Source organism: Cyprinus carpio, chromosome B6 (assembly GCF_018340385.1).
Source record: "Cyprinus carpio isolate SPL01 chromosome B6, ASM1834038v1, whole genome shotgun sequence".
Taxonomy (NCBI): domain Eukaryota; kingdom Metazoa; phylum Chordata; class Actinopteri; order Cypriniformes; family Cyprinidae; genus Cyprinus; species Cyprinus carpio.
This window is the reverse complement of record NC_056602.1, coordinates 22449965-22471999: the sequence shown is the minus strand read 5'-3', so window position 1 is coordinate 22471999 and position 22035 is coordinate 22449965. Positions and strand designations below refer to the sequence as shown.

General features: G+C 36.3%; 1 protein-coding gene across 1 annotated transcript in view; it reads left to right on the top strand.

Annotated features, from left to right (window-relative positions):
• Positions 1–22035, top strand: part of LOC109069280 (testis-expressed protein 264-like) — a 62308-nt gene that overhangs the window by 6118 nt on the left and 34155 nt on the right. Inside the window, exon 2 of the mRNA XM_042726318.1 lies at positions 8458–8679. Within this exon, the coding sequence (XP_042582252.1) occupies positions 8458–8679 (222 nt within the window). The remainder of the gene's footprint in view (positions 1–8457; positions 8680–22035) is intronic.

Genomic DNA, 22035 nt, shown 5'->3' with positions numbered 1-22035 from the left:
TTGTTGATAGGTCATCTTTTATACATTAAGCTTATGGCAAAAGTTTTGAAAGCATCAGCATTCACAATTTTGATCTGATTTGGGGAATGAGTACAGAAACAGTTAAACCAGCAAATGTTCTGTTCATTTTATCCACCCTAATTTTGACCCATTTCTGTGGATAAAGCGATTGGTCTTGGCATTTTGATGCTTATACCAGACATACTGAATCAAGAGATGGTTTGTGACTCATGCAGGGTATTATGAGTCAGAGGTGGGACAACTTTGGCTTTAATCTTTTATGCTCCAACTGCGTTTGAACTCTCAATGATTTTTATATTCAGTCACCTTCATTAATGCCATTTGGCCTTGTGATGCACCAGCATGAAACCAGCTTATTTATGACTGTTTATAAATGGAAGAGCTTATTCTCTTCATGCAGTTCATTCAGCCCAGGTGTCTACACTCAGGGCTGATTGGAGAGGATGCTTTTCAGGTTTTATACGGCAGTCAAAGTGAATCAGTTGTTACTTCTGTGGAACACAGGCTTGATTAACAATCTGCAGAACCTCCGCAAACACTGAATCAATCATGGAAGTTAATGGTAGAAGCAAAGAGCTGCCATTTAAAACTGGCCTACTTTGTCCAAAGTTAATAAATTAAATCAGCGAATGAATAAAAAACCTTTATAGCTATTTCACAGCACATCAAGTCTCTATACTCTGCCTTACACTTTCATCTTCTAAACTGAAATCGCTTTGACATGTCTTTATTGTTCTCTTTGCTATATTCTGTTTTGTAGGTCAAAGAATACTTCACAGTCAAACACCCAACTCGTTGAATACAGATCTGTCTGTCTGTCTATCTATTGTTAAATTTAATTACATTTATAATTTAATCTAAACAAATTAGAATATGGTGACATGCCAATCAGCTAATCAGCATAAAACACCTGCAAAGGTTTCCTGAGCTTTCAAAATGGTCTCTCAGTTTGGTTCACTAGGCTACACTATCATGGGGAAGACTGCTGATTTGACAGTTGTCCAGAAGACAATCATTGATACCCTTCACAAGGAGGGTAAGCCATAAACATTAATTGCCAAAGAAGCTGGTTGTTCACAGAGTGCTGTATCCAAGCATGTTAACAGAAAGTTGAGTGGAAGGAAAAAGTGTGGAAGAAAAAGATGCACAACCAACTGATAGAACTGCAGCCTTATGAGGGTTGTCAAGCAAAATCGATTCAAGACTTTGAGTGAACTTCACAAGGAATGGACTGAGGCTGGGGTCAAGAGCCACCACACACAGACATGTCTTTGGCTACAGAATCTACACAGGAATTTGGCTACAGAATCTTTTTAATCCACTCCTGAACCACAGACAATGTCAGAGGCATCTTACCTGGGCTAAGGAGAAGAAGAACTGGACTGTTGCCCAGTGGTCCAAAGTCCTCTGTTCAGATGAGAGCAAGTTTTGTATTTCATTTGGAAACCAAGGTCCTAGAGTCTTGAGGAAGGGTGGAGAAGCTCATAGCCCAAGTTGATTGAAGTCCAGTGTTGGAGCACTTCATGCATCCTTCTGCTGACAAGGTTTCATTTCATTTTCCAGCAGGATTTGGCACCTGCCCACACTGCCAAAAGCACTGAAAGTTGGTTAAATGACCATGGTGTTGGTGTGCTTGACTGGCCAGCAAACTCACCAGACCTGAACCCCATAGAGAATCTATGGAGTATCGTCAAGAGGAAAATGAGAAACAAGAGACCAAAAATGCAGATGAGCTGAAGGTCACTGTCAAAGAAACCTGGGCTTCCATACCACCTCAACAGTGCCACAAACTGATCACCTCCATGCCATGCCGAACTGAGGCAGTAATTAAAGCAAAAGGAGCCCCTACCAAGTATTGAGTACATGTACAGCAAATGAACATACTTTCCAGAAGGCCAACAATTAATTAAAAATGTTTTTTTTTTATTATTATTATTATTGGTCTTATGAAGTATTCTAATTTGTTGAGATAGTGAATTGGTGGGTTTTTGTTAAATGTGAGCCAAAAGAACCAAAGACTTAAACTACTTCAGTCTGTGTGCACACTGAATTTATTTAATACCCGAGTTTCACAATTTGAGTTGAATTACTGAAATGAACTTTTCCACGACATTCTAATTTACTGAGATGCACCTGTACAGTAAGTATTAAATGAATATAGAATAAATATAAATATATGTAAGAAAGCTTTAATGTCTTTATCACATCTGGTTAGGGCATGATGTATCAGTAACAAGACTGTCAGCAGCATTCTACAACCCTCTCTGAGCAGTTGCATTGCTTCTGAACATCTCTCAGTTCATCACCTTTGAAGCAGTGCTGCTTCAGCCATCAAAGCACAGCTTTCACTCAATTTCAAGACAATTATTTCCCAACTTCAGATCACATGCTGTGAGCAGTGTTTCCATTTTTATGCATAATTACCCGCAGGTTTTGAGGACTATGATAGTTTTTGTGGAATAAAGAGTAAGAGTTGAGCTATTTATTTATTGAATATCTGTCAGTTACTAAATTGAAGAGCTGCACTTTGCATGAACACTACGTTTTAAAAGTTTGGGTTTGGTAAGATTTAGAAAAATGTTTTGAGCTTAAGGACAAATGTCTTAAGCCCATCAACATTTGTTTAATCAAAAATACAGTAATTGTGAAATATAACAGTTTAAAATAACCATTTTGTTTATATATATATATATTTTAGTGATCCCCCATGTTCAGCTTCTTTGTACATTATTTTCTCTTGTTTACTCATCTGAAGACACAGACCAGGGGAATAAACGCTTTTTACAAGAAAGAATACGAAAGGAGGGGGAAATGCTTTCTTCTTTTCTGCTTTTTGTTGTCTCAAGGCACTGGTTTAAAGTTTAGGGATTAAGACCTCATTTTAGATAGCATTAAAAGGTAGATTGTCCTAACATTTATAACCATTTTCAAGATAAAACTCTGCTGAGTCTTGTCCTTTTCGGCACTTTATCTGAACGGCTGACCTTACTGTTCACATGACAAAAAGAAATTACCCAGTCATGAGTGTTTTGTCCAGCTACTAGCAAAATGTCCTACATGCTTGACTTTTGAATGCCAGTCGTCCTCTTCTGCCTTTTTTAATTAGACCGATGGCGTGAACGTTGCCTTGAGCTAGGAGTTATGATTAGTTATAGCCTGCTTGCGAGAGCAGAACATGACTGATGGACGGTCATTGTGGTTCTAGGCGCTTCAGTTTAGCAGTGTCAGTCAGCTAATGAAGCCAGAATCGAGTGCATGTAAGGTGGACCTTGCGTTTCTTCTCTGATTTATCTTCTCTGATTTATTGAAGCATTGATCTGATGTTAACCATCTTTAATAGATAATCTGAGTTACCCTTCAACTTGACCTGAATCATGCATTATTAAGAATCAAATGAATCTAAATGGTTTTCCTCAAAGCTTTAGGTTGATGGTTTTGACTATTGCAGTGCATATTCAGATTTCCAGGTTGTCCGCTAAATGCAAATATCGAAACTTTGTTCTTTTGTGATCTTTTTTCATGACAACTCAAATATTATCACAAGCTTTCAAAACTGGGCTTTTTTGCATACTCTATTTTCTGCCCCATTAATTCTGTCCAGATTGGCCCCTACCCAATACAGCACCTACGGTTCCCCAGAAATGATACGCCATCAGTTTCAATTTCAGTCAGCATGGGAGGCTATTCAACATTTGAGGGCATTCAGGGCAGCTAATCTTCTTGAGGAAATGGCAGGTTATGCATATTCATGGTGCCGTGACCCGCTAGTAAGTTCATCCTTAGGTGCCATGCTTTTATTTCATGGGGTTTCCATTAGTAACATCTAGTTTTACAGTATCTGCGTAGTCTTGCTGTAATTAATAATGGATACATCAGTGTCTGTGTGTGTGTGTGTGTGTATTACATTAAATAACAATTACTTTCTTTATTTGCCCATCTTATTTAATACGTTTCTGTATGTTTGTGCTCTGATTGTTCTTCAAATGCAAATTCCCATTCATAGGCACCAGTTCCTTGTCATACAAAGCAATATTTATGTATTATTTACATTTTTGATATGCGCATAGGATTTTTAATATTATGAAATGTTACTCAGGGGCATTGTATACAACCTGTTTTTGCTTGGGGGACTTGCATGAACAGTTATCAGTGATGACTAAAAAATACAGTTGAATCTAAATTTAAAGTTGACTCTGTAAATGGATTGCTTGAACTGATTCGCAGAAATTAACTCTACTTACCAGCTCTAACCAAGAACTGGAACACATTTTTGCAATTCATGCCCATATTTAAGAAATGTCATGTGTAATATAATTTGCATATCATTGCTCTTTTGTTGATTTTGATTGCTTCCATTGTCCTCATTTGTAAGTCACTTTGGATAAAAGCACCTGATAAGTGACTAAATGTAAATGTAAATATCTAATGCATCTACTTGCTAGACCCTCTGGAAAGCCTTTTTTGCGCAACCTTTTTTTGCTTTAAAAAAAACATTAGCTTTAGGCTCGTCCACAAATGTGTCATTGCTGTTATTATTTAATGTATGCAGGATAGCTGTAATCTTAATGTTAAATATGGTAGTTGCTGCTTGTTGACCCGGATAGTGTTGTTTCATTAGCTGTGTATCTGGAGATTCTCCTTCCTGTAAGTAGTGAAGCTGGTGCTTTCATCAAAAGCTTGATAAATAGCCAACCTAAAATTTGTAAAGACTATCTGCATTAGATTTGTCCTGTAGCTCCACTAGGTGGTCAGTAGAGGTCTCCCTGATGCTGATTCAGGACTTCATTGTTCAGTGTTATATATACATAGGCTCTGACCTTTTCCTTGCATTATTTAATTCTAAGTTTTGATTTGCAGTTCCACTTTTTTTTTTCTTTTTTTTTTTTTGATTGTATGGGTGTAATTTGTTCTTCTGCAGTTCTGTTACAGGAACACTCTGAGTTTGAGAAACCAAATGTGAGCCTGCTGTTGCATTTATGTTGATGTTTTGCTTATTTGCTGCTTGTGGTATGAAACGGACCTTACAATTTTTATAGAGAGTAGGACCCTGTGGTGGGACTTCTTTAGAACTTTCAAATGTCATCTAGTATTCTTTACATCCATAAATCATAAATATTTTAAATTGAGAGTCAGACTACAAAGTTCTAATGTGCCATATAATGTCCTGATCTGAGCTCTGAAGAAAACTCCATGAACCTTTTAGTAATTACACATCTTATAGGTTTCTAGAACATTCCATAGGAGGTCTCCAAATGGAACTTTGCTCTCTGTGTGAAACAAGGCTGCATATCTGTGTAAGATTAAATATAATGAGAGGAGGGGTTTCTAGTAAGTATAGCTCTCCGTCAGGTTAAATTGAGGACAGTTCCACCTGGAGTGTCCATACTGAGAAGCACCATGAAAACCCTACTTCACAAACCAGGGCTAATGAATCAAACCAGGCTAGCCATGCTAAGTTCACTATCTGCTTCTTTTCATATGGCTATATAGCCTCAAACCCAGCTGGTAACAGCATCGTGAAACCCTAAGATATGGAGAAATTTGTCTATGTTTAGCACAAATAAGGCCGGGAAGTTGTTACAAAGTTTGTTGCTACGAAAGTGTATTTATTTTTACATTACATTATATTATATTTTATTATATTACTCCTAAAAATATGTATAATAATATTTTTCAAATTATATTTAATATATATTTTTAAGAAAATAATAATACTATTTTTATATATATACACACACACAGTATACATTTTTTAAAATAATATTATAGAATTTTTAAAAACAATTTTTATATTAAAAATTCACATTGAATGTAAGTTGCTTTGGATAAAAATCATCAGCCAAATGCATAAATGAAAAATTAACATATCACTGAAAAAAAATATAATAATAAAATATAACATATGTATGTAAATAACTAAAAATATAAACAGTGTCTATATGTATGTATATATATATATATACTGAAAAAAATCAGTTTATAAAGATTAATAGAAATATTAAAATTGTATTTCTTTTTTTGTTGTTGTTAAACCTATTCCAATAATAATATAAGTGTGTTAATTTTGGAGCGAAGTCTGAAGATTCATCATCTGTGAATTATTTATCAATGTCTAAATGATCTGGTTCTGAATTTTTGCTAAATTTTGTTGATTCTGCTGCATCTGGTTTGCGGCTGCTAGTGTGAACTAGGCAGATGCCTCTTGAATTTTCATGAATCGCCTCTTGAGCCAAGGCTGAGCCGCCTCGCTCTCTACAATTATGCAGATCTGAGCACCTTAGGGACTCCTGCGGTATGCAGAGAGCTTTTGCCATTTCGGCGCCAACCCTTTAAAAAACAGTGACACTCTCCCCGACGTGCACACGCCAAAAACCATGTGTTATCAGTGAGCAATCCCGAACGTGGCTGGGGGTAATTCCCAGAAGTCCTATCCCCAGGAGGATCGAGCAGAGGGAGAGGATAAGGGCTGGGAAAGATGAGAGGAGTAAATCCTTGTTACATGTCTGCTAATAAAGAATTACCACCTTTTTATTGTTGCAGAGCCTTCATCTGTCAAAAAACGACGGCCCTTGCAAAGCCGAGCAGAGAATTGCTTTTGAAAATTGCTTTTCCCTGCAGCAGGGCTCTGGAGGGAATACAGAGAGAGAAGATGAGCAAATGACAATGTACTGCATTTTAGTGGCCATCTTGGATTCCCGAGGGCAAAGAGTGCATTCAAAGACTGTTTCCTACATCATCCAGTTCAAATCATGAGTATTCTAAGCAATTGGGGGGGTGAATGAAAAGATCCGTTTATAAATGTATCCGCAGAGCCATTTTTAGACCGGCTGTTTCAGTGTGCTTTCGTAGAGAAGTGCAGTGAACCTTGAACACGAAGATGTGTAACACGCTGTATTGTGTCTGTGTGGCTGGCACAACAACTCAAGAACACCGATTGTAAATTCGCTTCCTTTTCTTGGACGTCTGGAGACCAGACCTTTTCGGTTGTCTTTGATTGGCAGTGTGAAGATTAGTTGGTTTGTTTGAGAGCACTTGTGGTTATTATTTGAATTGGTACTGCGTTTTCTTGTTTGGTCCACATTGGTTGGTTGAATTATTTGACATAAACAGGCAAATGACAAGTGAAGGGAAGTGTATGTGTAGGCCTTCTTGCTCCAAGTAATTGCCTGTTGTCTCTTGGGTGCTCTATCTGGAGAACTGCCAGAAATTCCCACTTTATTTGCTGACAGTTGTGTAGGACGGTAGCGATGGAGAGAGTTCTGAATACCATCATTAGTCCCCAGTTGGAAAAACAAGCTCTTCGTGCTGGGAAAAGGGACAAAACGCACACAGAGGAAAGACGCACGGCAGGGTAAAGAGAGAGAGAGAGTGAGTCAAAGGATGGAGGTGAAAAAGAAAGACAAACCAGGAAACGGGAAGAGAATAGGTTTTTGAAAAGGATGTACTGTGGATACGTTTAGCATGATGTCGGTTCCTGTCACCGCTGTCAAACTCTCAAGAAGATCATCTCTTCGGCGCTCAACAACACTGACGTGCAGCATTCAGTCTAAATTACGGATGCTAGCGACATATTGAATCATTCACTGTAGTGGGCGAACACATGCTAGATAAGTAATTCGAGATGACAACTTTATAAACGCCTTAATTGTTTTGTCATTAATGTTTCATTGGATTACTAGCTCCAATGCACATGTGATTGTGAGGGGGTGTTTAAACCAAGCTTCTTGTCAATGACACCGTGAAACATACAAGAGATTAGCCAAGAAACATACAGTACTTAGGAAGAAACCATATGACCAACCACAGACTGATTTGCCATTTTGGGAAGAATAGGCCATAGCAGAGAAAATGCTGTTAAGAAAACCATGTGCTTTGCTGAAATGTGTGTAGACTTTGTAATCTGACCAAAAATAGCAGTGATTAATTTTTCCTGAAAACAGATTTTGTTGCAGCCTGGTGTTGGATAATGTTGAAATATCTTCATCCATTTGAAAGAAAACTTCCTGTTCATTGAAGAATCTTGGTTCACTCAAAATAAGAATTTTTAACAGTGTAATGAAATGTTTTTTGAGCAGCAAATCAGCATATTAGAACGGATTCTGAAGGATCATGTGACACTGAAAACTGGAATAATTGCTGCTGAAAATTCAGCTATGCCATCACAAGAATACATTATAAATTAAACATACTAAAATAGAAACAGGTACTTTAAGTTGTAATGATCTTCCACAGTATAGCTGTTTTCACTGTATTTTTGGTGAACATTGTTGGGACGTCTTTCAAAAACATTAAAAAGCACAAATTTTTGAACTGTAGGCCTATATAAATGACTTTAGGTCCTTGGATCAGTATTATGAATGTAAATGTTATCTGTGTTACATTGCAGGTACAGTATATTCAGCACAGTCTGATGTAATCTCTCTCTTTTTGTTTCAGACTCAAGCAGATCAGTGTCGGTATGTAGTGGGCAGCATACTGTGTGAAAATGAAGAGAAACCTGACAAAGACCTGCAGCGTCTGTACGAGAAATTCGGCTACAAGGTCATCTCCTTCCCAGAAGTCACCTGTGCCGTAACTTCCTCGTTTCCAAACAGATGCACTCTGTCCCCCGTCTGCGGTGCTTATAGAGTCTATCCTGAACTACAACAGTATATAAAGGTGACAGTCTTGCATAATTTTATACCTGACTCATAATTACTAACAAAGAACTACTGCAGGATTGTTTTCTTTTCATGGTTAATGTATTCTGCTTGTGTTTATTTCTTGATTTTTTTTCACCCCCGCCCCCATTTTTTTAAAAACGTAACTCAACTTATAGTTTACAGTAAATCGAAATCATAATGTATGATGTGTTGCAGACTATTATTAAGTTGCAGGGTTTATCAATATAAATCATCTCCAAACCATTCTCACAGCTGATAATATACCACTAAATTACAAAATACAATATTTGGCCAAACGGAGTGCAGCGCTCTGCTTTATATGTTGTAATTTCCATGGTGGTCTACACACCTCACATCACTAGTGGTCAATATCTGGCAGATCAAATGGAGGACAGCATGTGGAATGTATAGTGAGAAACGTGTAAATGAGGGGGAAATGGCCTTAACAACTTCTGAATGGACAGATAACTGGATAGAGAGATGGTAAAGAGGCTGTTAATGATGTCAGTTTGTGCGAGCTTGCTGGTTGCCATCAGAGTTCAGTACAATTCAGTGCTGTGAGATAATGTGATGTATAATGTGTTTCTTACCATGTGTGAACTATAGTGACATGTGAAACATGAGGTGTTATTTGTATAGGTGTCACTTTTCTGGTGCTAATGCTCTTCTTGTGTTCTTTTTTTTCAATAAGTATCCACCTAGCGTACACTAGCATCTAGCTATCAATGCCTTGGCAACCACCTATAACACCTTTGCATTGTGTTGGCTGTTCACATTGGGTAACCAAGATGGAAGGCGCAACCAGAATTGGCATCCTTGTGGTTTGCAATATTGGCTTGACAATCTGTCCTAGTTGCCTTGCTGGCGCATGTGCCGTCTCATACAGTTAGAAAGCAGCCTGTACCAGATGCTCATTTATTTCCCTAGATGAAGATGAATTTTGTCGACTTGCTATCCTTGAATAAAAGGAATTTCTGTAGTTTATGCGCCAGCATGGCTTCATGCTGTTATTTAATATGAATATAACATAAAGTAACAAAGTTTGTGACAATAATTTAAATGTAGTTGCTTTTATGAAAACTTTGTGTCCATGTGTTTTTGTCAGATATTATCTTGTTAGTATGCACATTGCAAGTTGTGATATTTGAAATGTGAACAAGTGGCTCTTATTAACCAGATCTCAATATGGAAGTCTGTTTCCGTCACTTAATAAAAAAAAAAAAAAAAATTGCGACTAATTGCGACTTTTTCTCTCAGAATTCTGACATTTTTTCTCAAAATTGCATGATAAAAACTCGCAATTCAGATTTTTTTTTTCTCAGAATTGTGAGAAACTCACAAATGAGAAATATAAAGTATGAATTGCGAGATTCTGCGGTTGCAGTTTTGACTTTTTTATCAGAATTGCGTGATATAAACTTGGTTGCGAGAAAAAATTGTATCGTGAGAAAAAAGTCAGAATTTTTATAAAACTTAAAAAGTAATTGCGACTTATTTCACAATTCTATGTATTTTGCAATTGCAAGTTTATATCCCACTATTCTGACTTTAAAATTTGCAATTGTGAGTTTATATAACACAATCCGGAGAAAAAATATCAGAATTGTGAGTTTATATCGCAATTCTGACTTTACGAGTCGCAACTGTGAGTTTATACCGTGCAATTAAAAAAAAAAGTTCAGAATTGTGAGTTTATATTACGCAATTCTCAGAAAAGTTGGGAGATGTGAACTCGCAATTGCAAGAAAAAAAATTTGAATTGTGAGATAAGTCGCAATTACTTTTTAAGTTTTTATTCAGTGGTGGAAATGGGCTTCCATACATTGAGTCAGTCTGTTGAAAAGATTCAAAAACACATTGTCATTGGTTAGTTAGCAGTTTGAAGAGTATGATTCAAACTGTTGGCTTCAGTCAGTCGATTCGATCAGTAAATCATTCAAGACTTCATTTCTCAAAAGCATTGCATGCCTAGCTTGATAATAGAAACCTTTGGTAAAATATGTAATTAATGTAAATTGCATTACTAAGGTAGTGGTCTCATAAATCTTTTTTTATTTTTTAAAGGGCTTGACGGTAAACAAAATTCAGCTACAGGTCTCTGTCCATTTTCTTGAAAATAGCTAAAACTATGATGTAAGAACAGTGAAACCAACTGATTTCACTTGTTGACCTGGCACTTCCATTTTTTTGTCCTTCCTTCTTTCTCTCTTCAACTTCACACACACACACACACACACACACACACACACACACACACACACACAAACGTTTCCTAACTTGGCTTGTCTGACAGCTTATTAAGAGAAGTGCAATAGTTACATGAGCAGTGCAGTGTAGGAGTCAGCAGAAGATGTATGTTGCATTATGGGATTGTGTGTGTGAGTTTGTAATGTGATGTATATGGAGTGGCAGAGTGTACAAAGTTGGGACTGAGCAGTTGAATAATGGAGAGACATTCACAAATGCTTGTGTGTGTGTAGGCAGGGACATGTCTTTACAATGATTTATTGAATAGCGTCTGGCAGAAGTTCAGACTGGCGCTTCCCTTAATATGAAACTGAAGTAAAACTTCCTTCAAAGACCTGTGCACCATCACTACCACACATCGCATACACCACACTTCAACACAGATAGGACATTTAAGTCACCAGGGATGTGTGCGTCTGAGTGTTTGCTCATTTGTAATACATTTGTTCGAGCAGATCAATCCCCAACATACTACAATTGAATTACTTCATTCGGTTCTTTCTACATATTTTTCTTATTTCTAAAAGCATTATTAGTGCATTGCCACTAGCTTGCTTATTTTTTGTTGTCATATTTTTGTCAACAGTATATTTTAATTAAAATTGTTAACGGTTAATTTATCATCAGGATGTCTCTCTCTTAAAGACAAAACTTTAAAATTAAAGTGAAAACTGAACATTTACTTTTTTTTTTTTTTTTTTTTTAAAAAGGGGTCATATGATGCGATTGAAATTTTTCCTTTCTCTTTGGAGTGTTACAAGCTCTTAGTGCATAAAGAAGATCTGTGAAGTTGCATAGACTAAAGTCTCAAATCCAAAGAGATATTCTTTATAAAAGTTAAGGATCAACCACACCCCCCTAAAATGGCTCGTTCTAACACACCCCCACATCTCTATGTCACTATGTGGGAAGATTTGCCGGGACAGTCTGGCACTTCTGACTTCTGATTTTAAATAATTTGCTAATGATGATTCAAACGTGAGTTGAACGTGATTTGTTGTTTCTCAGATCACAAATGCAGACATGGTTTTATGTTTACGCAGCGCGATACGCAACGCAACGCGTAAAAAGACAGTGTAAGTCATTATAATCAGTAACGTTAATTATGTCCCCACTGGATGCAACAAATGCCCCGTTTGTAATGGGTTTTATTTGTTTTGTCTCATCTAGTGAGGTCCGGATTGCGAATGAATCTTTCTGTTTGGGAGACGGCATAGTTTGTTAAGGGGCGTAACATTTCCATCACAGGCCAATCACAATGCACTGAATAGCTGGCCAATCAGAGCACAACTCGCTTTTCAGACCGATGAGCTTTGTAAAAATCGACGCATTTCAGAAGGTGGGGCATAGAGGAGAACTATAATGTACATTATATGGAAAATAATGTTTTTTTTAACCTTAAACTGCATTAACACATTGCATTACACCAAATACACAAAATAATGTTCTTTTAGCAGCATCATATGACCCCTTTAAACTAGATAAAAAAAAAAACAGTAATAAAAACTAACACTATATATCAGTGATGTTAAAATAATACTGGTTTTGTATTTAGCACATTGTTACATTCGTTGCAGCAGCCAAAAATAATTTACTTTCCAGAAAAAGCAGAATATTTAACCTTTATTTTAAGTCTGTAAATTATTTACTTTTTGATATACAGTAGATGAATGACACACATAACATTCTGTACTGTAAAAAATTAATTTGAGTAACTATTATTGTAATTTTATATCATTATATTTTGAGTCCAACATGTCATCGTACAAAGTCCCACACTCATATCAGTATCTTCCTGCCCATATCAGTACTCTGAAATCAAAACCTGTCCTGCACTCGTATATACAGATCAAACCTCTACACCAAACTCCAACAACAGTTTTGCAACTAAGTTATAATCAGAGATGACCAAATAAAAGAGCATTAAAATCTTTGTAATATTTACAGTGTTGCTTTAATTTTTTTATAAAAAGTAATTATGAGTATCCAATGTATCACCCAGCCAGAGCTTGTGTCTAGTTCCTATAAATATCCTGTGGAGTGGACATGTGTTGGGAATGGCTTCTGTTGGTTCTCTGCCGAGCGTGGCAGTTGGCGCGGGGAGGTGCGGTCTGTTGTGGCATGGGTCAAACACTGAACTGCCCCTCTGCCAACCCTAGATATCCCTTTTTATCTTCTCCATTGACAAATCCTTTCTATTTATTCCTCTCCCACACACCTCTCCATCTTAGTATTGGTCCCTCAATCCACTTTTATATATCGCTTTTTGTGGAGGAGATAAATCACTTGTCCACCCACTATCGACAGAAGACACGGACACATTCTTCTCAATCTGCTGAGAGGCTGAGTCTTCGCTGAAGATGATAAACACACACACACAAACACACGGACCATCTGTTAGACAGCGAGAGGGCAGAATCTCCTGCACCCACACAGGAGTTCACTCCTAAGAAACACAGCTTACACCGAGTATGTGGGCAGTCCCATTACACCGTAACAGTGATTTCAAGCTGTGTGAGTTCATGCCGACCCATGAGTGAGCCGTGTGGATCCAGCAAGGTGGCTGGCTGTCAGAGGACTGACTAAGCCCATTAAAAGAGGTGATATTTTTTTTAGAAGTAGGGATAAAGGAAGGGCGAGATGAACTACGTAAGAGGGATTTGCCTGAGCCCCTACAGTTCCGCACCCCTGTCTCAGTGCTAAAGTTTTGTCTAAACTCGAAACACAAAGTTTTAATCCAATTAACAGCATCGCACTGATCCGCTTTAAGAAATAATGTACATAGTGGCCATACTGATTAACGTTTGCTACCTGATGATTTAAATGTTTGTTGCACTTTTTATAGCCCTTGGTTTCAAAAACATTAAGCTCTAGCAAGCAACCGTATCTGATATGAATGTTTTAGTACAAGAAGGTTATTTGAACTGTGAAGTTGTCTACATTATCTGTTTAGCTGTAGAACTGCTGTTTTAGGTGGATGAACTACTAGATATGAATTATAGATGTAATGGTACTGCTAACTTTTTCAGCAGCCTTGGTTCAGGATATGTTTGTCTGCATTCATTTTCTTCATAGGAATTTTGAAAAACTACTTTAAACCAAAAAACAAGCACTGAGGTGAATCACAAGCTTGGATTTGAGTCCAAAATGGTTTTGAAATTCATAAAAAGGATAAGAATAGGCCAATATAAAACTATTGACCAAGTCATTGATTGTAAATCTTAAATACAATATTTTGCAACTTATTAAATTATATATAAGATCTTATTTCTTTTGATGCAGTTCTTGTCTTCGTGGTAACAGTGATTTATCTTCTTGGTGGATCTCTATTCAGAATTATGGGTTGTGAGGTTCTTCCTAGGAAATGTGACTAAGCTTATGGTCGGTCTGTCCTGAAAAGTTTATACCTTAACATTAAAAATGTACTTCTATGGATAAGAAGCACATTTTTCTTCCAGAACCTGAGTGTTGTGCTCTGTTGCTATTTTGCTCCAAGTAAATAGTCTTTTGTGGATAGTTATGTCATTTCTCTTTCTGCTATGTGAAAAGCTATGCACCTTTGACTTCTATTATAAGTGCATTATTGTAAATGCATATTTTTGTTTGTGTTTTTAGTATTGGAGGACATTTCTATACATATCAATGCATTTTTTTTTTTTTTTTTTTTACTTATTTTTTTGTATATTTTTAATTTTTTGTTTTTTGTTGTTTTTATAGAGATTTTGAGAATATGATGTATTCTCTGCCTTTTCGGAACCTTCATTACATGCTTTTAATTGCAAGCAAATCTATCTAAAGTCGACTCCGTCCATGTTGGCAGTTACCTGAACAACATACTGATTCTGTTTCCCTCTAGTCCAATCAGCTCATGAATAATGCAGCTCGGTCCCTCCCTATCCTCTTTGATGTTATTATTTGATAAATTAAACATGCAAAATGGGTTGTGGTGGTACATGGCATCCATATTTAATGAGCTTTCATATGTGTGGGCAGTTGGAAAAGAACCGCAGTGAATCTGAGGGGCAAAAGATGAATCTAATAAAAAGATAAATGGAATGAAGGATATGGTGATGAGACTACTTCAAAAGCTTGTACAAAGTTAGATTTTTTTTATATATATATATACATATATATTTACCTCCTGCTAGTAATTTCATGTTAAGATTATATTGACTGGAGCTTGTTCTAACACACAGTCAGCTGGAGAGGAAGAGAGAGGAGATAGAGGTAGAAGGGGGAATAGAAGCTGACCACAGGCTCCCCTTTTATGCTGTTTGTGCCCCTCTAGAGGGAGTGTGTGTGGGTGAGCTGGCAGGCAAACTGTTTGATCCTCACAGGTAGCCCTACATCTTTAATGAGACCCTATCAACCCTCCCCCATCTCATTTTCTTTACCTTTCCCTGGTCTTTCTTTGGGCCTGTTTACACCTGCTATTAACATTAGTTTTGGGCATCTAAAACTAAATCTAAAAATTTGGAAGCATGTATGCATAAGACTCCATAAGATTATTTCATATTTTTAAAAGAAGTCTCGCTAGTTGCTCACAATGTCTGCATCTATTTGATTAAAACGGTACAGTAAAACCAGTAATGTTATGAAATGTTTCTATTTCAATAATATATATATATATATATATATATATATATATAAAATATATATTATATATATATTAAAAAAAAATTTTTCTAACTTTATAGCCATTACTCCAGTCTCCAATGTCACATGATCTCTCAGCAACCATTCTAATATGCTGATTTGGTGGCTTAAGAAACATTTCTTTTTATAATCAGTGTTGTGCTGCTTAATATTTTTGTGTAAAACTGTGATACCAGTCACAATTCTTGGATGAATAGAAATAGAGCATAGTCATAGAATAGTATAGAACAGCACTTCTTTGAAATAGAAATCATTTGTAACATTTGTCTTTACTGCTACTTTTGATCAGTTTAATGGATACTTGCTGAATAAAAGTATTAAAGGGGTCAGATGCTGCTTAAAATAACATTTTGTGTATTTGGTGTAATGCAATGTGTTTATGCGGTTTAAGGTAAAAAAAAAAGAAAAAAGAAAATAATAATATTATTTTCCATATAATGTACATTATAGTTTCTTCTCTATGCCCCACATTGTGTAGATTTTTGATTAGCTCATCGGTCTGAAAAGCAAGGTGTGTTCTGATTGGGCAGCTATTCAGTGTGTTGTGATTGGCCGAATGCCTCAAGCGTGTGATGGAAATGTTACGGTCCTTAACATATTATGCCGTTTCCCAGGCCAGCAGCACGAGACTCTGTTCAGCTGCTCTGCTCGTGCACATCAGAGGGAGTGTAAGGCACATTTATAAACCAAATAGCTTAAGTAATTTGTGGATTAGTGCGTACTGAAGATGCGAACCGTTTCAAACTATTCAGTTCGATTTGGTGAACTGGTTCGACTGGTTCACTAAGAAGATCCAGTTAAATAGAAAGATTTGTTCACAATCCGGACATCACTAGACGAGACAGAGACAAAACTGATAAAACCCATTTCAAATGAGGCATTTGTTGCATCCAGTGGGGACATAATTACTGATTATAATGACTTATACTGTCTTTTTACGTTTTGCGTTGCTTATCGCGCTACGTAAACATAAAACCATGTCTGCATTTGTGATCTGAGAAACAACAAGCCTACTGTACTGCTCAGAACTCGCGTTTGGCATTGGCAAATTATTTAAATATAAAAAATTTACCTATAGGCTGTGAGTCAGAAGCGCCAGACTGTCCTTGCAAAGTTTGAACTGCCCAACTTAGAAACAGCCGCTGTGCCACTACGCATTGCAGGCTACTGATTCAGGAAACAGACCTCATCCTCCATAAAAGGCGCTGAACACATCAGAATATTTGGGTTGGACAGTTCTGGAACAGTGTTGAAATACAACTTGACCACTGATTTCTAGTCATGTCTTCTTTTGGAAAGCCAAACAATGTTTCACTTCAACGAAACACACAGCGTCTCCACAACATGGCAGCTACAGCAACAGAGAGAATAAACGTTATGCCTTCTTTCTTTCCATGAACATTTGGGTGGCGTGATGCAAATTTTCGCACATAGTGACGTAGAGATGTGGGGGTGTGTTAGAATGAGCCGTTTTAGGGGGGTGTGGTTGACACTTAACTTTTATAAATAATATATCTTTGGATTTGAGACTTTAGTCTTTGCAACTTTACAGATCTTCTTTATGCACCAAGAGCTTGTAACACTCCAAAGAGAAAGGGAAAATTTGAATCCCATCATATGACCCTTTTATGTTAAAGGTTGAATCTTTTTATGTTGTTTGTTGTTTATATGTTTTCTTTGAGGGCATCCAAGATGTAGGTGACTTTGTTTTTTCCGTAAAACACAAATTATGATTTTTTTTTTTTAAACTCTAGCCATTGCAGTCTCTCAGCCGTATAATTCATGGCAATGGTAACAAAATCTATGATAGTAAAAAAAACATGCACAGACAAATCCAAATTAAACCCTGCAGCTTGTGATGATACACTGATGTGTAAAGACACAAAATAATTGGTCTGTGCAAGAAACTGAACAGTATTTATATTGTTTTTTATCTCTGATTCACACAATGTCTGAACTGTTAGAACTTTTGTGAACGCGCATTCACAGCAGCAGGCGCCTGATGTGTTGTCTTCTTCTTCTTCTTCTTCTTCTTGCTTTATGGTGGATCACAGACTTATAAGTGCATTACCTACCTATCGCTCAAATGGACCATTGACACTCCTAATTGAGATTGTAGATAGAGTGTCAATGGTTCATTTGAGAGATAAGTGGCGGTAATGCACTTATAAGTCTGCGATCTATGAATATCAGTTTGCATGATGTTACAATTTAGAACAACATTTGAAAAGTCCTGATATAGTCAAAACCATTATGAACAACAGGATTTAAATAATATTTTCACTACATAATAAATGGGAAAAGGAAGTTTAAATGGCAATCTAAGCATTTGTAATTTGATGGCTGTTAATAGAAGGTTCCTCTCTCTTTCTCTTTCTCTTTCTCTTTCTCTTTCTCTTTCTCTTTCTCTTTCTCTTTCTCTTTTTTTTCTTCTTTTTTCTTTATTTCTATATATGTGGTTGTTTTGTTGTTTTAAGGTGGCTTTAAATTGCCCAGCATTCAGCAAAAATGAACTGTACTATTTGTGCAGCCTATTAGACTATTCTTGTCTTTGTTTGTGAGTAGAGGACTGATATAGGAGAGAAAGAGAGTTCTCACTTGAGCGGTTCTGTCAGCCAGACAGTCATCAACTTAATCAGTGAAGTAGCCAATCAGTGAGTGTGTTTGTGCTTATGTGTGTGTGCATATGCATTCTGGAGAGGGCACAGATATAGCTGCTTCATAACTGATATGAGCTTCCTGGAGCATTGTTCAGTGTGTGTGTGTGCGCTGTTGCTGACTATATGTGTACGTTATCATGGATAACTAAGGCATGAGCCAGGAGCAAAGACATGTCCATCACACCCCTGAACCATGGTGGGCTTTGTAGTGAATGCTTAAGATCCAGTCTTGGGATATTTCATGGATTCACTTTCTTCTTGAGGTTAAAGAAAGTTCAACAGAAAATCCCTTCAGGCGAGAGTGATTTTCAGGACAGATAAATAGAAAATTGATCTAAATGTAGTGTAGTTTGGGGCTCAGTATGGATTTGTTTCCAAAGCTATCCAAAAAAATAGAAAAATAATTCAAATTAATATTAGTATTTGTTTTTGTTTGTTGTTTTTAGATTGAATTTAATATTTTATTTATTGATAAAGTAATGGATATATGGCATGGTATTGAATGATTGCCATATATTTATATACCATAGTATTTACCTCGTATTTCGCAAGTAAGTGTACATCAGTTGTTAGTCCACATGTCTAGCCTCTAATTCAGAGGTTCTCAGTCTTTAATAAGTTGTTCAGATGGGTCTGAAACAAGTCTACTGAAGCCTCAGAGTTGTGTTATTAAGAAATGATTCTGGTTTAAAACATTAAACGGTTATTAAAATCTGTCAGGAAACGGCTTACGCATATAAAAAGGACCTCAGACTTTTAAAGTTTGTAGCATTTAACATTTTTAAATTGCTGACATAATAGACCGAAAAGAAAAAGGGATCAAGCGAAAATGAGAAAATGTCACAGCAGCTAGTTCACAAATAATGGGGCATTAAGGAATAGTTCACCCAAAAATGAACATTTTAATTTTCTCACTCTCTGGCCATCCAAAATGTAGATGAGTTTGTTTTCTTCATCCGATAGAATTTAGAGAAATTTACCATTGCATCACTTGATCATTAATGAATCCTGTGCAGTGAATGGGTGCCATCAGAATGAGAGTTCAAACAGCTGATAAAAACATCATAGTAATCCATGACTCTAGTAATCCAGTGCAATTTTAAGAAAGTTTGATTTTTGGGTCAAATGTTCCTATAGCATATATTTGGAAGACAATTAAGTGATCCACGTTACGCTGCCTACAGACCAGTACTTGAGACAGCTGTATAGATCTGTATAGCTGTATAGAGATTTGTGTTAAGCCAGTTTCCCATTTACTTCCTTCTGCATTAAGGTGATAAGTTGCCAGTGATGGAAGTAAGACCCAGAGGGAGTATGGTTGAGGGGTCAGACCTACACCCTTACACATTAACAGTGCATGAATCAGTCTCACCTCAGAGTCCATGCACACACACACTCACTCATATTCACATCATAAGGTTTTTTGTATATATGTTTCCATTTTGGTGTTTTTCCTTGAATTATTTATTGGTATGGGTTATAGTTCAAGAGTGTCTGCTTGATAATTATTCTTGACAGTGTTTTCTTTGATTTCTCCAGTGAACAAGAGAAAATATTACCTAGACCTAGATCAATATTTTTTTCTTAAAAGTGTGAGTACAGAGCTTAACATTTTCCCTTAACATGAATTTTTAAAAGCATGTTTTCCTCTCCACGTTGGCTGTGTGATCAGATTATTATACCACTCTCATGTGTTCATTTATAAAGCACCTTGTTATTACCATGTTTTTTTAGACTGCAGCCATTGTAGTTTTTTTTATTGTATATGTTTTAAAGTATGCGTTTCAATATCACACTCATTACCACTCATGTTTGGGGTCAGTACAGTTTTATTTTTAATAATTTCATTCAGTAAGGATACTTTAAAATGATCAAGGTGACAGTAAAGACATTTATCATGTTAGACATTATTTCTATTTGAAATAAATGCTTTTCTTTTGAACTTTCTATTCATTATAAAACCTTCGACAAAAATATTAATAATTTCATTAATTGATAATAAAAAATGTTTCTTGAGCTTCATATCAGCATCTTAGAATAATTTCTGAAGGACCATGTGACACTGAAGATTGAAGTAATATATTCTAATATATTAAAATAGAAAATAGTTCTTATTTATTGTCACAAAATATTACTATTTTACTGTATTTTTGGTCCAGTAAATGCAGCTTTGATGAGCATAAGAGACTTTGTTAAAAATATTACTGAAAAAACTATTGTATGTATAGTTTATTAGTATTTAATGGGTTTATGATTTTTATGCTTTGTATCGTTCTGCTTCTTTCATCAGTGGAGGGCTGTATAGTGATGCTGTCAGTTTCACCTTGGAGAAACTGACAGTGTTTATCTTATGGAATATTAGATGTGCTTGTACTTTGTTTTTCATAAACAATGTGAGTCACAGCTGGTCTGAGAAAGATAAGCTACGTCTATTATTATGTTGTTTTCTGTTTCCTGTAGCTTGACCTCAGCTCCTTGATTGGGTCGTTTTGTTTGATTTGGATCCTGTGAGATCAATAACCCTTAAAGGGATACTCCATCCCAAAATGAAAATTTTGTCATTAATCACTTACCCCATGTCGTTCCAAAGCCGTAAAAGCTCCGTTTGTCATCGGAACACAATTTAAGATATTTTGGATGAAAACCTGGAGGCCTGTGACTGTCCCATGTACTGCCAAATAAATAACAGTGTCAAGGAGCTTTTATGGGTTTGGAATGACATGGGGGTAAGTGATTGCCAAAATTTTCATTTTGGGATGGAGTATCCCTTTAAGACTAATAATTGCGACAATAGTCTACCCAGTCATCTATAACAGCATTGACAGGACTCAACAATGCAAGACCATAATGCATTTTGAATGTGTACTAATGCATGCAAAATATAACCCAACCTATAACCTCAGGGATTCAGTTGCCAAAGCATATGAAGAGGCGGTAAAAATACAGAGTATGTTTGAAATGTTGACAAATGACCTTACATTTTATCCATGGTCAATGGAGACCAAAACGATTTATTACTAACATTCTTCATAATATTGTCTTATATGAATGAAGAAATCCATACAGATTTGGAACAACATGAGGGTGAGTAAATGATGACTTTTATTTTTGGATGAACTATCCCTTTAATGGATTTACTTGGCTTATAGTTTAAGTTGCAGAATATTTTAGGGTGAAAATTTTATTTTTTCACTGTTAATCCTCCATTCCGGTTTAATATGCTGAGACAAGTGTAAATAAGCCAATCACAGGTTGATTTTCCCAAAAATTGTAAACACTGTGGCATTAAGACCAGCCAACACAACAGAATTTCCTTAACCAGTGGCGTGAGTTTGGGGTGTGGCTATTCATTTGTTCAGCCAATTGCAGACGAGTGACTAATGTAATTTAATTTGATGATGTTAGTTGGTCAGAAATTACAAACTCCCTCTTTTTTGTGAGGCTGGTTCAGTTCTGTTGGGTATGTGCATTAATGTGTCTGTAGTTTTATCAGACTACAGTATTTGTGCTGAAAACCTGTAGTATAGTGTGCTTTAATCAGATAAAACATGGCATGATGAAAATAAATAAGAATGATATTCCAAGATCATACAGAATTTGACTGATTTAAACTGACCTCTGCTGTACTGTAAAATGTAACTTTTTTAATGTTTCCTATAACGCCCCTTTAATATCTTTATTATATATAGCGCTGTCCATCATCAGAGATATTTAAAGAGGCAAAAATCACATCCCTCTTTTCCTAACCACAGTCATTAAAGTCCAAAACACAATGCTGGTCTCCCAGC